Source organism: Xenia sp. Carnegie-2017, unplaced genomic scaffold (genome assembly GCF_021976095.1).
Source record: "Xenia sp. Carnegie-2017 unplaced genomic scaffold, XeniaSp_v1 HiC_scaffold_19, whole genome shotgun sequence".
Lineage (NCBI taxonomy): Eukaryota > Metazoa > Cnidaria > Anthozoa > Malacalcyonacea > Xeniidae > Xenia > Xenia sp. Carnegie-2017.
In genome coordinates, this window is record NW_025813481.1 from 6,564,681 (window position 1) to 6,582,130 (window position 17,450).

At 35.7% G+C, this 17,450-nt stretch overlaps 4 protein-coding genes across 7 annotated transcripts; 1 reads left to right on the forward strand and 3 right to left on the reverse strand.

The window, feature by feature from the left end:
* Positions 1-17: 17 nt before the first annotated feature.
* Positions 18-1,138, forward strand: LOC124438982 (28S ribosomal protein S2, mitochondrial-like). The gene is made up of 3 exons (XM_046989177.1): positions 18-292; positions 354-550; positions 622-1,138. The coding sequence occupies exons 1-3, from the start codon at positions 181-183 to the stop codon at positions 1,051-1,053; spliced, it is 741 nt and encodes a 246-aa protein (XP_046845133.1). The 5' UTR covers positions 18-180; the 3' UTR covers positions 1,054-1,138.
* Positions 1,139-1,810: 672 nt separating this feature from the next.
* LOC124438978 lies at positions 1,811-5,532 on the reverse strand. The gene is made up of 6 exons (XM_046989172.1): positions 5,114-5,532; positions 4,643-4,966; positions 4,425-4,582; positions 3,649-4,355; positions 2,326-2,956; positions 1,811-1,897 (listed from the first exon to the last, which is right to left on the reverse strand). The coding sequence occupies exons 1-6, from the start codon at positions 5,465-5,467 to the stop codon at positions 1,891-1,893; spliced, it is 2,181 nt and encodes a 726-aa protein (XP_046845128.1). The 5' UTR covers positions 5,468-5,532; the 3' UTR covers positions 1,811-1,890.
* Positions 5,533-5,625: 93 nt separating this feature from the next.
* Positions 5,626-8,275, reverse strand: LOC124438981. Of its 2 annotated transcripts, none has more exons than XM_046989174.1 (4): positions 7,719-8,275; positions 7,177-7,494; positions 6,580-6,810; positions 5,626-6,228 (listed from the first exon to the last, which is right to left on the reverse strand). In XM_046989174.1, exons 1-4 carry the CDS (start codon positions 7,816-7,818, stop codon positions 6,017-6,019), a joined length of 861 nt encoding a protein of 286 aa, XP_046845130.1. In that variant the 5' UTR covers positions 7,819-8,275; the 3' UTR covers positions 5,626-6,016. The 2 variants fall into 2 exon arrangements, with proteins under 2 accessions (XP_046845130.1, XP_046845131.1); XM_046989175.1 differs by lacking the exon at positions 5,626-6,228 and adding an exon at positions 6,243-6,378.
* A 99-nt stretch (positions 8,276-8,374) lies between these two features.
* LOC124438975 (cadmium/zinc-transporting ATPase HMA2-like) lies at positions 8,375-17,380 on the reverse strand. Of its 3 annotated transcripts, none has more exons than XM_046989169.1 (10): positions 17,259-17,380; positions 14,893-14,990; positions 13,625-13,778; positions 12,464-12,769; positions 11,265-12,346; positions 11,041-11,197; positions 10,527-10,934; positions 9,856-10,457; positions 9,155-9,739; positions 8,375-9,078 (listed from the first exon to the last, which is right to left on the reverse strand). In XM_046989169.1, exons 4-10 carry the CDS (start codon positions 12,750-12,752, stop codon positions 8,644-8,646), a joined length of 3,558 nt encoding a protein of 1,185 aa, XP_046845125.1. In that variant the 5' UTR covers positions 12,753-12,769; positions 13,625-13,778; positions 14,893-14,990; positions 17,259-17,380; the 3' UTR covers positions 8,375-8,643. The 3 variants fall into 3 exon arrangements, with proteins under 3 accessions (XP_046845125.1, XP_046845123.1, XP_046845124.1); XM_046989167.1 differs by having other exon boundaries at positions 13,625-13,820; XM_046989168.1 differs by lacking the exon at positions 13,625-13,778.
* Positions 17,381-17,450: the final 70 nt, after the last annotated feature.

Here is a 17,450-nt window from a genome sequence, read left to right on the forward strand (position 1 = left end):
TAACACATGTGTTTACACAAACAATATCGTTACTCGTTTAATTTTCCTCTTTACTGGTTGTAAATCAAAGACAATAAAGTTAAACATACTTTCTTCAACAGTGAATAGCATGATTAAGTAGTCAGTTCATTGATTCATTTATTCTTTATCTTCGTTCAGCGATTAATGAATGCCAATTAAATGTTGGCTGGCAGGCTAAGGATTCCCTTAAATTTTGCTGCGCATGTTCAGAAATTTCGATGCTTGGTTGGGGGCATTGGAAATAATCTACAGAAGCAAGAACGAAACAAGGGTGAGTTATTACTGGTTTTTTTATTATTGTATATCACATAACTTGAAAATTTACCTTACAGATTTGCAGAAAGACGCCCTGGCACATGAAGATTTTTTCTTAGTATCAAAGTTATTTAATGTTGAAGATCTCCTTAATGCCAAAGTTCATCTTGGGCATCATGAAGGTTGCTGGAATCCATATATGAAACCATACATTTATGGATCAAGGGAGCGATTTCACATTATAAATTTGGATGTTACATCCAAGCATCTTAAGGTGACTAAATAGTCATATTGCATTGATATCAATCCTTGAATATTACCATTTATCTTCTAACTCTTAACTAGCTTGCATTGAATGTCATCTCTCATGTTGCTTATCGCCATGGAGTCATCTTGTTTGTTAGTACACATCCACAATTTGAAGATCTTGTCCAGGAGACAGCTCGGGATTCAGGAGAATTTTTTGTGACAAGACAATGGAACATTGGTACATTAACTAATTCAAACGTTTTACTAAATACAACTCGTTTGCCAGATTTAATAATCTTTATGAATATGACCTTATTTGGTCGTGGCTCCCCACCTATTAAAGAGGCAGCTCAGTGTAATATTCCTTCAGTAGGTATTGTTGATAGTGACTGCGATCCACGCTTAATCACTTATCCTATACCAGGAAATGATGACAGTCCTTTAGCCATGAAATTATACTGTACATTATTCAAGCAGGCTATTTTAAATGCCAAGGACATGTTGCACAGTGTAAATGCTGATGCTTAAGTGGAAGATGTGTAATGTTTCATTTTGTGTGTTGCTTTGTGATTTAGGATGTACTATGCTTAAAATCAACGACAATATTTTCATATCTTTGACGTGTTACTGTCTAGTGTAATTACTTCTTTTTATCCATTAACTAATGGTATACTCATCTGATCTGTTAGTAGAAAAGCTATCATCAAAGACTGGACTATTTTCCTGTAAATAATTCTCCCATTGTTCAATTGATGCTGGATTTAAAACAGCCAATGGCATATCTTTATGTGGAACATTTATTTGTGGCAAAGGCCGCAAAAACTCTTTCAACTTTGTTTGTTTCATCCTCGTTGTTTCTACACTGCTTTTGTTCTCTAAATAATTTTTAATTGCGTCAGCCAGTATTCTTTTGTTGATATCTGCTTTGGTTTTGGACATCTGAAATCAAAAATAAAGTTACAAAAAGCACGCAATTTGAATTTGTAAAGTTTTAGAAACTTCACACCTCTCCTTGATTTATTAACCGTCTGCTTTCCATATACTTCTTAACCAACTCTTGTTTTTCTAAGTAATTTTCCCGTTCCAATCTGACAGTCTCCTCCAGGCTCCTCGTTTTCTCTTTTCTAGCCTCGGCACGATCGTGGTTCTTAAGGGCCAGAGATATTGAATTTTGTTGACAGGCAAACTCGCGCTCAAATGTCAACTGAGATTGTCGAATGCGATTTTTCACCAACGCTAATCTCTGTCGTTCCGATACTTTACGACGCTCTTTATCCAGTTTTACCATACTTGCTCGTAGAGAGTCCGCGATCTTTACACCATCGTGAATGCGGTCTTTTATGATATTCTCGCGATGTTCGTGTTTCAGATTCTATAAGAATGGAAGAAATTTTCACCCCTAATGATTCAGTTACAGTGTTTCAAATAAGTTACTCGCTGTGTTGAAAAAAATGAATATTTATACATATATACATATATATATTAATGGAGAATATTCCTGGATAAAAGAGCGCTCAATATCCTATATATTAGAAGAGCGTAAGATAAAATAAAATAAAATGAACAAGCGTTTGCTGTCGCTACTCAGAGTTTCACGCCGTAAGGCGATCTTCAGGCAACTGACAGATTGTCCTGCGGCGTGAAACTCCGAGTAGCAACAGCAAAAACTTGTCGATTTTACTTTATTTTATAAGTACAGATACTTTATCATCAGGTCTCTTTAGTAAAATCAATGATTTTAAATCCAATATTTTATTTCTACGGGTTATACCATGCACGAAAGGTATAAATACGATATACCTTTCCCTAACAATCATCGATCTTCCTACAGTCCTGCTTACCGTAACTTTCTCAATAGCTAGCTCTCGACTTTCCTTCATCTTGCTCACTTTTTCAGATAAAGCAGCTTGACGTTGAGCTTCATTACGGTCCTCATATGCTTGATGCACAGCCCTGAGGCACACTAGTCCCATTGTGCCGTGAGTGCGCAGAAATAATCTTTGATCTTGAGATAATTTCAATGTAACGCTCGTGTCTTTCTTTTGTCTTCGCCGCCGTCGTTTCTCAGTTTGCAGTTTTTTAAGTGAACGTCTTATATCTTCACCAATTTCTTTCTTTAACATCAACATATCTGCTATTGGTTCATTCTTCTGTATTGGTGGTTCTTTCCCACATACTAGGAAGGCATTTGTTTCATCTTCGTCGTTATCGATGACCATATCTTGTTTTACGTTCTGTTCAATAACATTTCCCAAGAACGCTCGAACAGTATGATATTTTCCGATTTTTTTCGGCTTCAAACGACGCTCACAAGCCGGATTTTCTTGTTCATCATCGTCTTTTTTTGTTTGTTCAACGCTCATTTGTTCTTCAACAATCTTCTTGTCGCCTGTTCTATTTTTCACAACTTTTACTGAAGTTGATTTCTTGTCTGAAAAAAAAGTTAATATTAGCCACTGAAAAGAAGCTTTGGGACAAGGAGAGGAGAGATATAAATTTAAAACTTAATGTCATCATCACCACACAAAATAATGAAGAGGGGGTCACCTCATGAAATGAAGGGGGGAGGGGGATCGCCAAATGAAATGAAGGGGGGTCACCACATGAAATGAAGGGTGATCGCCAAATGAAATGAAGGGGTTCGCCACATGAAATGAAGGAGTCACATGAAATGAAGGAGGATCGCCACATGAAATGAAGTGGGGAGGGTCACATGAAAGAAGGGGGTCACATGAAATGAAGGAGATCAAAATGAAATGAAGGGAAATGGAAGGAGGATCACATGAAATGAAGTGGGGAATGAAATGGAATGAAATGAAATAGGGACATGAAATGAAGGAAGGAAATGAAGGAAATGGAAGGAATGGAATGGAAAGGAAGGAATGGAATGGAAGGAAATGAAGGAAATGAAATGGAAGTAATGAAATGAAGAAGGAATGAATGGAACACATGAAATGAAGGGAGTCGCCACATGAAATGAAGGAGGATCGCCACATGAAATGAAGTGGGGAGGGGTCACATGAAATGAAGGGGGGTCGCCACATGAAATGAAGGGGGTCGCCACATGAAATGAAGGGAGATCGCCACATGAAATGAAGGGGGTTACGAACTAGACACACGTACCAAGTCCAATGCTACTGTAATCTGTCATGTTGTCTAGAGCACTTTTAATGGTACTGATTGCAGAGGACTCAAACTTCTTTACGTCAATCATCAATGGTCGTTGTAATTTCTTCTGTCCTTCAACTACTTCTGATAAAGCCTCAAGGCTTTTAAAACCTGCCTCATCCACTGAACTTGAATTTTTTTCATCAAAGTTAACTTTGACGGTATGTACACCACCTGATTTAACATCATGTGAGAACGATTTTTTGCTTTGTTTCGAATCATTTGTGAAAGCTTTATCACGTTTTGTTGCTTGCGTTGAAGTTTTTCTTTGTTTGCTTTCCACTGTTGGTCGTCTTTTATACGGTTCATAAGACAAAGTAGACGTAGGTGAACTCACCGTTTCTTGCTCTGATGTATAATTAACGAATGGAACATGTACAATTTCTTGTCTTGAACCGTGTATAGCATCCTCTCCCCCAGTCCCTTGTTTGAGAACGGTTGTTTGTTCTAATGGTGTGGTTGGAGGAGGCGAAACAAATGAAGATTTTTCAGTTCCTTCATCAGAAAGATATAATGGTGAAGTCATGGCAGAGTGAACTGTTTTAGATATCTCGATTTTTTTGCCAAAAAAATCTAATGGTGTAGCAGGTAGGGATGGAACAATTCTAGACTTTTCAATTCCTTTATAATGACGATAAAACCGTTGAATAGATGTCGCAGCCCTAATTACGAGAAAGATCATTTTAAAGTCTAATCTATTGCAACGAAACACAGTTCCATTGAAAACCTACCAAACTCTCATGGCCATTAAATATTTGTATCTTTTTCGAGTTGAAAACATTCTAAATGTCTTTTGAACAATTAGAACAGGACAATATCTCGCTTGTGTTTTGTTTACTCTGTCTAACAATGCTTTCATTTGTTTCGCGGCTTCTTCAAGACAGGATTCCTTAAAGAAAGAGATATAACTAGTGTAATGCTACAAATCACATATAAATGAATGCATTACCTGCGTGAGATTGTGCGCAAGATTCACTTTGAAATTTCTACTGAGAGCAGAATACTTTTCCGGCATCTGAGCATCCTCAATTATCTCATCATCTGAGACGACATAAAAGTCTAAAGCTTTCAGAGACCATATGCCATTAACGACGTGGTGACGATAGTTTTTTTTGAGACTGAGAGGTGTGTCATATAGTGTTAGAATGGTGAGCGATGGAGAACAACTGAGAGAACGAATAGCATCTAATTTTGAAATACCATTATCGTGAAGAAGTGCAATTTCCAACTTACGCAAGGTAGTCCAGAATTTGTGACCTGGTATCCGTTTTATCTAAAATTACAAAAGACACAAGACATCAGTCAACCAATTGACACGACATAATCATTCTATGATTTTTCCTGCTTCGTACGACGGCTTTATTTTCATGTAAAGTGACGCAAATCATTAAAAATTTATTCTATGTGGGGTTCGTCTCACCTGATTGGAGTGTAAATCCAGAGCCCACAGATTGACGCATATTATCAATGAATCAAACTCAGTTATATAATTTCCAGGTAGAATACATATCCTTAAACTGCTACACATTTCTAATGCACTTAGGGAATTGAGTTGCTTGGATGTCATGTTTATAAACTGAATATTTGGTAAATCATCTTCGTCTATTCCAATGTTATCGTTCAAATACTCCACAGTCATTCGTCGTAGATATCCACGGTTTGTTGCATTTCTTATTGTCTGTTCTTCTCGTTGTCGATCGAAAATTGACCGACGTTGAATAATTTTCCGCTTAGTCCTCTTCCAGTTATTTTCACTGGAAGTGTTAAAACTCATTATGATACAAGGAGCTTGGAAGATACCTGATAGAGCACAATGAAAAAATAATTTTTACACTCAGTTGGTCGCCATGTTTATGACGCGTTTCTTAGCAACGCTGACGTCAACAAATCGTCATCGAATGACGCCATGCATGGTCATTCATTTATACATTATACGCGCGTCAGTTTATATTTTGTACAGTTTTTTTGGTATGAATTACAACCAATTCTGTTAACTACAAGCTATTATGTACAGGCATTTTTTATTCTATCATCTATTAATATTTCAAGCCTGCATTTGAGAAACCTGGGATTATGGAAATTATTACAACCATTTACATGTAAATACAAGTGCTTTTGACACTCAATACACTCTTGAGCAATGTTAAAACTTGCTTGTTCTTAGATATGTCAGTAATTTGTACTTATTTTCTATGGTCCAGCGTTTTCTTTGCTGTCACTGCATTGCTTTCGTGGAGTTTGTCAGGTCAGTAGAGAACAGTAGTAAGGAACAGCTATCAAAGCAATTTGTTGTATGCAGAGTTTTTAAGCAACTTATTTCTATCTATCGAAACCAACAACAAGAGCAAACAATAGCAAAACATAACACAAAAGTTGTGATGAGACCAAGCCAAGTGAAGATCAATAATCGATGCTGTTCTGTTAAACGTCTCTCGACTTGTTTTTCATATACAGCCATTCGATCCTCGAGGGCGAGCAATCTTTTCTCGTGATCCTCAAGGATATGACGGACATTACATTCTGTTCCTATTTTATCTGAAGAAAAAATAAACAAACGGCAAGAATATTTTCATAATTGCGTTGTTAAATAAATTTTGTGGTGAACTAATTTATTTGGAAACTCCCATTACGACAAGGAAAGCTGATTAACAATCTCGGACAGCGACAGACACCTCTTGCTGAACACTTTATAAACCATAAGAAACAAGAGAATAATGAAATATAAGATGGATTTTTTGTCTCGCCCTAATAACGTTTTGGAAATAATCGAGGAGTTGATATTGTTAGTGCAGTCGTATAATGAAAAATTTAGTGAATGATTCCAAGGAAGGCAATGTTTATAAATATTGCATGATAAATCAATAAATCAAATATTGTCAAGCGTACTTGAATTTTCGTCCAACATCTCTCGCATCATTTCAATTCTTGCGAGCTGATCTTCAAATTGTTCTTCGTGTCTTTTTATACACTGTCCATGCTCTTGCAACTGTAGATGTTGCTGGTTGAATTGATGTTTTATCTTCACAAGGGATACTTCATTGCAAGGATCATCGTTCGTCTTCTTATCGATCATTGTGCCGAGTTGCGTTTCAATCCTCTCCCACAAAGTCTGTGTATCTGTAAATAGAATAGCACGCTGCTGTTGAAAGAATGTTCTTTGACCGTTCGCACGTGAAAGCGTATAAATGATGTAACTTCTTTGAAGCGTTTGTATATTAATAAAAGATACACTGAATTACAGCTCAATTCAGCTGGGAATAATGGCAAATTTTAAAACAGGTTTTGTGCAGAAATATGTAAATATTAAATGTTTCAACAGTTACGTCATCAAATATCCTTAACCACGTGACAGTCTAACATGTTATCAAAGCTATTGTGATTGTCTTTGTGATGAAAAGCCCTTCTTTTCTTTTTGAGTACTTTTCATTTATCAAATAACTCAGAGAAAATATGATGTTATAACGCAATACTAAAACAACATACTCAGTTTGCCTGTAGCAAGTTCTTCATAGCTATAAAGATCGTCATTTTGTTTGATCACTAAACATTGTCTTTTTATGAGTTCCTCTAGCATCATCATTTTGGTTTTATGTTCAACCATTACAGTTTTATGGATCTTTAGTTCTCCTTCGAGTTTTCCTATTTTCTCTTTTGCTTCGTTCATTTCGTCAACAGTTAGTCGAGGTCGTCTTTTCATGTACCTGGATGTGTTGGCGGTTTTAACGTCATCTTTCTGTAGTTGTTCGCCAGAGCCGTTCTTCACAATGGTCAAGCTATCTTTCTCTTTTCCACGTCTGCCATCTACAAAAACATGTCTGAAACGATCACGTTTATAACCTCATTGGTTATAACTATATACCGTCAGTAATGTTTAAATTTTAACCTCTGTTTCATCCTAGGTTTCTCCTAACATCAACCTACCTCTAGATAGAGATTTAGCAATATTTACAATGAAATGACGAAATAAATAATACATTGTTGTGAAATTTGAGCTCTAGAATACAGCAAACCGCATATTTTCATACCTTGGCGAACGCCATTATTTTTGGAGTATCTGGTTTCATTTCGAGGACTTTGGTTCATCTTTTCAACGTATATTCGCAACTTGTTCAACAAAGATCCCATTACAAACACATGTCCAAACGAACAATATTCATGAATTCAAAGAATATTTCATGAATACTAAAGACGCACTTCTATTTTCAGGCTAGTATTCAAAAAACCCTTTTGCAGCAATTTCTGTAAATGCAATGGTGCAGCCAAGCGAACGATTTCAACAAGAAATCATTTAAGACGGCAAAAAAACTCTTTGTGTACTTGCTTGTATTAATAACAAGTGTTTTTGACAATATCTCAAACAGATCTCGTTTATTTCCAGCTGCTCTTTCAATGACGATTTTCATTGGATGAAATCTATTGACAAACTTCAAAATGCAAAAACTACAGCGAGCGACGTCGTCAATAAATTGCTTGGAATCGTTTAATAAAAAATACGAAAATATGAAAATCAATGTCTTGGAATTTCAATTTCACTAAAATTCCTGCTAGATAAACAATAATTTATACGTAATTTCTGCTCAACTTTAATCATGGGAAGATGTCAGGTGGTTGAGATGATAACGAAGTGGTGTATTCATACCAGTTATATTTCCTTTTCCAAAAATCACACAAAACACGAAAATTCAAATAATTTTTGTTATAATTAAATACTTAACACAATAACAGATAGGTGTTCCTTTAACTCGAGTGTACAAATTTCATGGACAAATTTCATTCCTTACCCAACCAGAATTTCTCCAAAAGATAAGCACAGTCAAACATCAATACAAAATCTTGGGTGGTGAATTGTGATAGACGTTTTTTTCCCCAATAAATGACTCTTGTTTCCAAATTTTCAATACAACATTGATATTTTTTAAGCCGTTTCAGAAATCCTTACTTGTTCAATTCTTACACAGTACTCTCGAACAAGAGTAATGGTCTTTTACGTTTAAACGAGGCACGTGGGGGCTCTTTCCGATCACTCTTTCGTAGTGGTTTCCATTTTAGAGGTCTAAGACCATTGATAATGACAACGACAAGGCCAACAAGGTCAGCTAATACTGCCATCCAAACGCGAACATATCCTGTGAACGCGACAACAACAAAAACAGCTTTCAAAAGCACAGAGAGAATAATGTTTTCCTGAATAACACGACGACAAAATCGACTTAAGCAGATCATCTCAGGAACTTTAAGAATACTGTTGTTCATCAACGCAACCCCAGCAGCTTCGACAGCAAGTGCGGAGCCTCCAGCTGCCATGGCTATTCCAACATGCGACGCAGCTAGAGCAGGACCATCGTTAACACCATCACCAACCATGCCAACGACTTGACTTTTTTTCTACACAAAAGTCGTTTCATTAATTCACATGAATGAACTACATTAAAAAAAAACGTAAATTGAAGCTTCATCTTACTTTTCTACTGAAAAATCTTCGTTTCCGAACGTCTTGTTCTCTTGTACTCACAACCCAATTCAGTTTATCATCCGGTTTCAAGTCAGATAAACAAGAATCCAGTTTTAACTGACTCTGAACAGCATTGGCGGTCTGTTTCGAATCACCAGTCAACATACACAGATGTACATTGAGATCCTGTAACCATTTGATCGCATCACGTGACTCCGGACGTATGATGTCGGCCAATGAAATCATTAGTGCAAGTTCTCCATCAACACACACAAAAACAACGGTCTTAGCATCAGCACAAAATGAAAAATATTTTGTTTCTAGTGTCGATGAGAGAGACAGACCAAGTTTCTCAAGTAAGGAGCGATTACCCACTTCTATGTTGTGTCCCTCAACTTTCCCTGATATCCCCTGACCTTCCATTGTATAGAATTCGTCGACATTCGGAAGAACATCGGAGTCTTTCACGAATTCTGAGACACACTCACCAGTGAATTCATTAACAATAGCAGCAGCCAGTGGATGGCTTGACTTACTCTCAATAGCCGCCGCCCATCGTAACACAACACTTTCATCGTGTTCATCTAGTGACACCTGAAAAAATATCTTAAATTAAAAAACTGTTAAAAATGATAACATTTGAAAAATTTGAGCCACATAGTATTGAAATAGTCAATAAAAGATTACGATATATAAAAAGACAAACTTGCCAAATCAACAACTTGAAATTTCCCTTCCGTCAGAGTTCCAGTCTTGTCAAATGCAAGAACATTTAGATGCCCTAAAGCTTCAAGGTACGTCCCCCCCTTGACAAGTGCACCAAGATGTGCAGCACCAGTAATACCACATATAACGACGGTGGGAGTGGCGAGAAGAAGAGCACAGGGGCAGGCAGTCACGAGTACAATCAACGCACGTATACCCCAAACCCTTTCTTTACCAACAAAATCATCAACACCGGCAAGACCCAAGAAAAATGGAACAAGGAAAACAAGAATGGCCACCACGATCACCAAAGGTGTGTATATCTTCGCAAATTTGTTTACTGTAATTTCTGTTGGCGATACATTCAACTGGGCGTCTTCAACCATTGCAGATATTTTGGACATAGTAGAACAACTAAAATTGGATGTTGTTTCTATCTCTAAATATCCATGTTGTATAACAGTACCACTGTAGGCTGACGAAGCAAGACTTTTTTCCACAGGAGTTGCCTCGCCTGATATGGAACTTTCATCTACATACGCTTCTCCTTTTACAACTACACCATCTAGTGGAATGAGCTCACCTTGTCGAACGGCGATTATTGAACCTGAAATATTAATGTAAGACAATCCTTCAGTTAGATTACATTGACGAACTATATCACCGGCGGTCTTACCAATAGGAACTTGTTCCACTGGGACACATTCTCCGGTACAAGCCATGACCACCATTGAAGGTTTTGATAACATCAAACTTGATATGGTTTTTTGAACACGATAAAAACAAAACCGTTGTAAAAAACCAGCAAGAGTAAATACAAAAACCACAGCTGCGCCTTCGACCCATTCCTGAATGACCAGCGTACCAATCACCGTGATGGTTATAAGGATATTTAAATCGATATCTTTATTTCGACATGCACGATACCCTTTCTTTAATATGGGTAAAACTCCAAAACATATTTCGGCTATAGCTACCCAAACATACCATGAGCCTGAGGTGAAATGCCCAACCAAAGCGGTGGTAAAAAGAATAAATTGAACGGTGAGGTTTGCCAGTCGAATTTTCATTGATCTTGGAAGTCCTTCATGTAATATAAATAAAAAAAATAAAATAACCTTTCCTTTATGAAAATTTACTAACAAAATGACGTTGGCAAGGATTGGCCTTTATCATCATTATTATATCACCTTTTTCAGCGTCAGCCTCTGACCCAGTATCAACAATGGACACACCAAGATGTCGTTTATTTAATGCTGTCATCAATGACGTCGCTGACACGACTTCAACATAATGAGTCACGTGAACAACACGACCCAGAACGTTTATACGAACTTTTTCAATGCCCTAAGAAGTAAATGATAAATGTTAATGTCGTATGTTGGTGGTTGATATGACAACATACTGTAACTACCTCAATAAGTTGTAATTCATCGCGAACAATCGTCGCTTCCTTAGGGCAACATAAGTTTTGCACTCGAAGCTTCGTTGTTCTTAGCGTCATATCATCGATGTCAACTTTAGAATAATCTGATTTCACTAAAGACTTAAACTCTTCGTCTGAAGTAAACAATTGTTCGTCGCATTTTGAACTATGGCAACAACTTGCATCTTGAGATGTTCCCTCCTGGTGACAATGGTGGTCATCTTTTTCATGGTGATGGTGATCATTGTGGTCATCCTTTTCATGGTGATGGTGACAATGGTGGTCATCTTTTTCATGGTGATGGTGATCATGGTGGTCATCCTTTTCATGGTGATGGTGATCATGGTGGTCATCTTTTTCATGGTGATGGTGATCATGGTGATCATCTTTTTCATGGGGATGGTGATCATGGTGATCATCTTTTTCATGATAATGGTGATCATGGTGATTGTGGTCAAGGTGATCATCTCTTTCATGGTGATGGTTGTGGTGATCCCCTTCATGGCGGTCTCCTTGATGATGGTTGTCATGATCAACTTCATGGTGATGGTGGTCATGATGATCATCTCTTTTATGGTGATCTACTTCATAGTTATGGTGACCATAGTGATCAACTTCATTTTGATGGTTGTCAGAGTGATGATCAATAGAATGTCTGTTATGAAACATTTCATGATGGTACTCGTGAATGCGATTATGTTCATGACCTTGGTGTGGGTCAGGTACAGCGTCCGACCGTAGTTCCTGTGTTGATAATGGAAAACAGCTGGGACGTCGTTCATTCAACAAATCACCAAGTCTTGCTTCAGCTATACTTTGACTGCGCTTTGTTTTAAGAAAGGAAACATGAGGAATCTCGAACGACAAAGAAGTTTTAAGATCAAAGTTTGGCGTCGGCGTAACCTTAGAAGGAGAATTAGGATTTGAGGATTGTTTCAATGGCAGACTGTTCGTACGAGACAGCTTCTTCGAATGAGAAACCGCACATAAATCATCTCTCATTTCGTTTCCGAAATTATTCTTTCCATTTACAGGTTCGTCTTTGTTGATACCTTCTTCAGCAATATCGCCTATATAAGAACAAACACAACCTTCTTATGAGATTCATGAGGTTTATAAACTGGTTATTTGATCGCAGCAATATGAGACATACGATACATTATCGGTATTGTCATAACTTATATTACCATCTTCGTCTGTCTGACAATCAATATCTGCTGCATCGGTATTGTCATCATCAAGATAAGGCACAACTGGTTTGAGGTAATCGGTAAGTTCATCTTTAGTACGACAAGAACATATCGTGTGCAAAGTGGTCAAACGTAGTTTTTCATAATGATGCTCGGCTGTCAAGTGTGTGTTCTCTAAGACCAGGGAACCATCAAGTTCATTTGTGAAAAGACATTCGCAATCATTTAAGGCTATAGAGCATTCACAAGAATCAACGGGACAGCAGCCAATCTGACACGCGGGCATTATAAAAACAAGGTGTACTACAAAAATATATAATTAATTTAATTAATGACCGACGTTAGCATAACATGTAAAGATGAGTCATCATAAACTGAAGCAAGTATTTTTTGAGAAACACAACCGAATTTTTTTTTAAGTGAAGAGACGACTAAACAAATGGTTCGAAAACTTCTTGCTTTATGCTGCTCTGAAAAATGCTCAATCGTATGAGTTGCTAAAAAGGATTTTTCAATAATGGCATGGCCAATAAAAAGCCACCATTTTAATTTTTAGTCGTAATAGTCACGTCAGTTTATGTAAAATACTTTGTTAAAAAGATTAATACAATTACTATTTTATAAAATCAAAGAAATCATGTGAACTGAGCTGAGCGAAAATGTTGGTCATTCGAATGTCCAACTTGTTCAAATTGATGACGAAACTGGTCATTTTTCGTCTCAGCTGGGGCTAGAAATGTTCTGAGATTAGGCTAGACTTAACGGCGACATTTCAAGACTATGCTAACGATGTGTGATTCGTAAATGATAATCATAAAGCCCAGAGAAAAATAAATGCACTACACGATGACACACAATGGTATCCACAATAAGAAATTCTGACAGCTTTGCACCTCCACAGGTTAAACCGAGGACAGTTGACCTTCATTAGTATCGCTTCCAAGGGCAAATCGTAAACAATTGGAAAGACATTTAGCAGTGTAGTCACGAGACACAAATAGCGGGCGGATGATTGTGAAATATCATTCCAAAAGATTGACCAGTCCATATACGCTATATGGTGCTTATCTCTTCTCACCGAGACAAAAATTTAGAACACGAAAGCTCCGACATAGTTCGGGCACAATAAACAAAAACAAAAAAAAAACTTCATCATACCAGATTATGCAATGTTACTAACAAAAGGATAATCGTTCGCCTCAAGCATATCCGACATATGACCAATGTAGCGAATCACCAAGGTCAATGTACGTTATGTCTAACACACATGCAGCTACTTTTCCTTTGCTTTATGATATTGATAGGAAAACAGCTGCAACGCGATGGTTAAATTTTTCAATAATTGATAAGAAACCTGAATTGTAAAAAGGTTAATGAAGATAGCCATCTAATGATTACAAAAATGTGATAACATAATGCACGTTTTGAATTTCAAATGACAACATTTTAAGTAAAGTGCGAACATGGTGTAATATGAGAATACCAAACCGGCTTTAATCAATACCATTAGACAAATTTCTGTAAGAGCTCATTTACTTTAAACAATATTTAATAACACATCTATCATTTAAAAGCTTCAATGCTATATACACGATTCTCTTACATGTTAACTTATTACATACAGCTCTTACTAAAGTGAGCAAGTAATATTTATGTCACAAAGTCAACGATCATAAATAACTGTGTGTTAAAAACGTTCTTTCCAAAAACACCAAGCAGTTTATTCAATTTTGGTAAATCAAATTTTTGATAAACCTAACTAGCAGAACAAGTTTATCATAAATGATCTGTTAAAGGTGTTTTGTAAAGTTTATAAACAACGAACTCTGCCCAAAATGAAGCGTAATATACAAGAAAAATCGTCTAAAATCACGAAAATCGTCATACCAATATCACCTTGAAACAAAATATCTCCACTTAATCATTTGGCCATGTTTACCATCAACAAGCGTTTTCTTTGTTTAGTAATCGTCTATGTTTTTGGTTTTAAATTTTTAAAATAAAAACATACATTTACCATATAAAAGTAAAGTGAAAAATACGAGCGTTAGAAAATGTAAAAGCCTCACTGTTGAGAGGAGATGATCTAGAAAATAATGAATAAGCTCTAACTTTTTTCCTATAAACTGAATAAAAAGGATTCTACGTAGATTTGGTTAGATCAGTCACGTCATTGGCAAATTGATTTTGTCGGCAAAAAGGCATCTTTGTCACGACAGGTTGAAATACTCTTTGTATTTTTACTTCTTATTGTACTTGACTGAATATAGCACTTTTTTCATACAATGTAAAAACTTTAGTACAATTAAGCATAATACTATTTTAAGCCTTGACGATTGTAGCTACCTCCATGATCAGAGACAAGCATTTCGAACTGGAATTGGCCACAAATAAATATTAAAAGTAGCAACTTATCCTTTGGTTACCTGATGGCGATTTCCAGCGTTTTTAAATATTGTAGATGGTACTCCTGTAGATTGATGAAATTTCACTCGTTTTGTAAATGATAGAGAAAAGTTCAAACCTAAAATGAGCAGTAGTAGACATATAAAAGAAAATATAAAAGATACAACACATAAAGAAAAAAATGAGTTAAGTCCTACGACATAGTGGGACTTCTACATCACGGCTTAACGTGATGCAATAAAACTACAACAACTATACGACTGGACACGATCTAACGGTTTGAAAAGAAGTTTAATTCAATTTTCAGACTTATTTTTTCCAAATAAAAAAAATGAAAGAAGCTTGACAAACGATAGATAAAATCGGAAAAATAAAAAAAAACACCATTCTCACTGATATATATACATGTATTAAGGGCTCAAGTCTATCTAAAAACGTGAAACTAGGTAATATTTGAAATTCTTATAAATAACATAACTACTTAAACTGGAAGACGTTTTATTATAATATCATCTTAAAAACATGTATTGGTCATCTCATCACAATAAACTCCATCTCCTTATAATCCATCATTATCCCCTTTGATCTCCTTATAATTGCACCCAATGTACAGTCAAAATAGTTATCAAAACCAAGTATTTTCAATGATTCAAGTTAGACAGCAGAGTCGTCGATGGATGATAAAAAAATTTACCCTTAATTGTAAAGAATATATGTATTGAAAAGACTTCATAGAGAAACTTTTCAACAAACACTGGTAAAAAAACAGAAAAAGTGTTCTTAGATAGTCAGAAACTATTTCAAAGAAATAAGTTTGACAATTTTCCTGATACAACCATTCTTAAATCACATACATTATAACAATATTGCATTTTGTGAGATCAATAATTGGGATAAATATGCAACTCAACCATCATGTGGTTATTCACAAAGAATAAGGAATTTAAACTATTTTGGGTCAATCAATTACGAAATTTTTTACCAAATCATCTGTTGTAACATTTTCAATATTTAACAGTAAAGATATTTCTACATTCTCAAAGACAAAGAACGATTAAGAAAAGAAAAGATTAGAAATTAAATCAGTTTTTGAATGATTGACAAGTTAATAATGGCACATGATAACATCAAGCCATCCATAAGAGCAGTAAATGAACACATTAAGTAAGAATGACTATGTTGCATATATGTATGTGTAGTCCATGCATTACAGTCAGAACAAAAGTGATACATCTTAGATTACCACATGCAAAGAACAGCACAGGACAAACTTAGTCACAAATTATAAATTGCGTCATTGCAAAATAATGAAAACAAAAAATCTCACATTTCAAAAACACCAGGCCACAACAGAACCTCACAACAAAGCTATGCAACTCAACATGGAAAATTGATCACAGTTAATGCACATCCATTTCTACAAACACACTTGGTTACAATCTTACCTAGAACATACATGCATACATAAAAACACCTTTTCAAAATGCAAGCCAAAATAAATAATAAAATGATAAGTTGCCTAAATAAATATAAGAAGCAAATATTCCTTTCCCCACAACTCTCCCCCCAGTGTATTACAAAATAAATCAATTATGTTGCTAAAAGAAGCTCACATATGGTTGTATAATAAAAACATTAAAATTGAAATTAGTCAGAAAAACCAAAAGGAAAAGGGCATTATTGCATGATGCAGTGTTAAATTTTTATGAAAATGTGAGGCTGTGCAAAATCTTTAGTTTTGAAAACAAGTTTTGGTAGTCTAAATTCCTCATGAAATCACATTTTCCTACAGTTTTGCACAACAGAAGGGGAGAAGTAAATATTCCTTTCCCCACAACCCTCCCCTAGTGTATTACAAAATCAAGCTAACATGATATAAACGAAGGCACAAAAACATACGTAATTCATAAACCACCGTATTTTGACAGTATTGTGTACAAGCATATGTAGTATGAATGACATACGTGCTGGGAGAAAGGGCAAAAACAACAAACAGTCCAACAAAACAGAAAATATAAGCAACAAAAATTTCAAATAATCTCAAATAATCAGAGGATTTCAAAACCAATAAACATCGCAATGAAACGACTGAGATGTGAAGCCTTAGTAATTCACAGCAATAAATAAACACATGAATATTAACTCGTCAAAAAATTTTCTTCAATGTCCTGATTTAAGAAACATACAGCCATTTATAAATGAAAAAATATTGGACAAGCGCTCTAGTAAGGTGTACGTTGATAGAAAATTTCACGGGATACAAGCTTACATAATAATAATAAGTGAAACTTAGCAATTCTACATGCTTATTACAGTACATCAACAATTTCAACAAGTTACCATTTACTTTATATCAACTAACTTGTTCACTAAAATTAAAAAATACCTTTAAAATTATCTTTATGAAAAAGAACAACACAAAGCGCCACGTAAATTTATAGCATTTCAGACAAAAACCACCGATTGTTGAGATGATGATGATTCAAGACAATCACGAGCAATGTTGTAATGCTGTTCTTCCATATATGGTCATACTTTCCTTATGTGGATCAAGATGATCGAAGCTAAATGCGCAGCT

Bases quoted from the DNA above. Each gene is read 5' to 3' on its own strand.
- LOC124438981 (XM_046989174.1), bottom strand. From the start codon at position 7,818: ATGGGATCTTTGTTGAACAAGTTGCGAATATACGTTGAAAAGATGAAC. The intron at 6,811-7,176 runs GTATGTTGTTTT...TTCTATTTACAG, and splicing joins ACTTGCTACAGGCAAACTGA to ATACACAGACTTTGTGGGAG. The intron at 6,229-6,579 runs GTACGCTTGACA...TTTTTTCTTCAG, and splicing joins GATGTTGGACGAAAATTCAA to ATAAAATAGGAACAGAATGT.
- LOC124438982 (XM_046989177.1), top strand. From the start codon at position 181: ATGTTGGCTGGCAGGCTAAGGATTCCCTTAAATTTTGCTGCGCATGTT. The intron at 293-353 runs GTGAGTTATTAC...TTTACCTTACAG, and splicing joins GAAGCAAGAACGAAACAAGG to ATTTGCAGAAAGACGCCCTG. The intron at 551-621 runs GTGACTAAATAG...ACTCTTAACTAG, and splicing joins TTACATCCAAGCATCTTAAG to CTTGCATTGAATGTCATCTC.
- LOC124438978 (XM_046989172.1), bottom strand. From the start codon at position 5,467: ATGAGTTTTAACACTTCCAGTGAAAATAACTGGAAGAGGACTAAGCGG. The intron at 4,583-4,642 runs GTAATGCATTCA...TCTTTCTTTAAG, and splicing joins TTGCGCACAATCTCACGCAG to GAATCCTGTCTTGAAGAAGC. The intron at 2,957-3,648 runs GTACGTGTGTCT...CTTTTTTTTCAG, and splicing joins TTACAGTAGCATTGGACTTG to ACAAGAAATCAACTTCAGTA.
- LOC124438975 (XM_046989168.1), bottom strand. From the start codon at position 12,752: ATGCCCGCGTGTCAGATTGGCTGCTGTCCCGTTGATTCTTGTGAATGC. The intron at 12,347-12,463 runs GTAATATAAGTT...GTTCTTATATAG, and splicing joins TTGTCAGACAGACGAAGATG to GCGATATTGCTGAAGAAGGT. The intron at 10,935-11,040 runs GTGATATAATAA...TATTACATGAAG, and splicing joins AGAGGCTGACGCTGAAAAAG to GACTTCCAAGATCAATGAAA.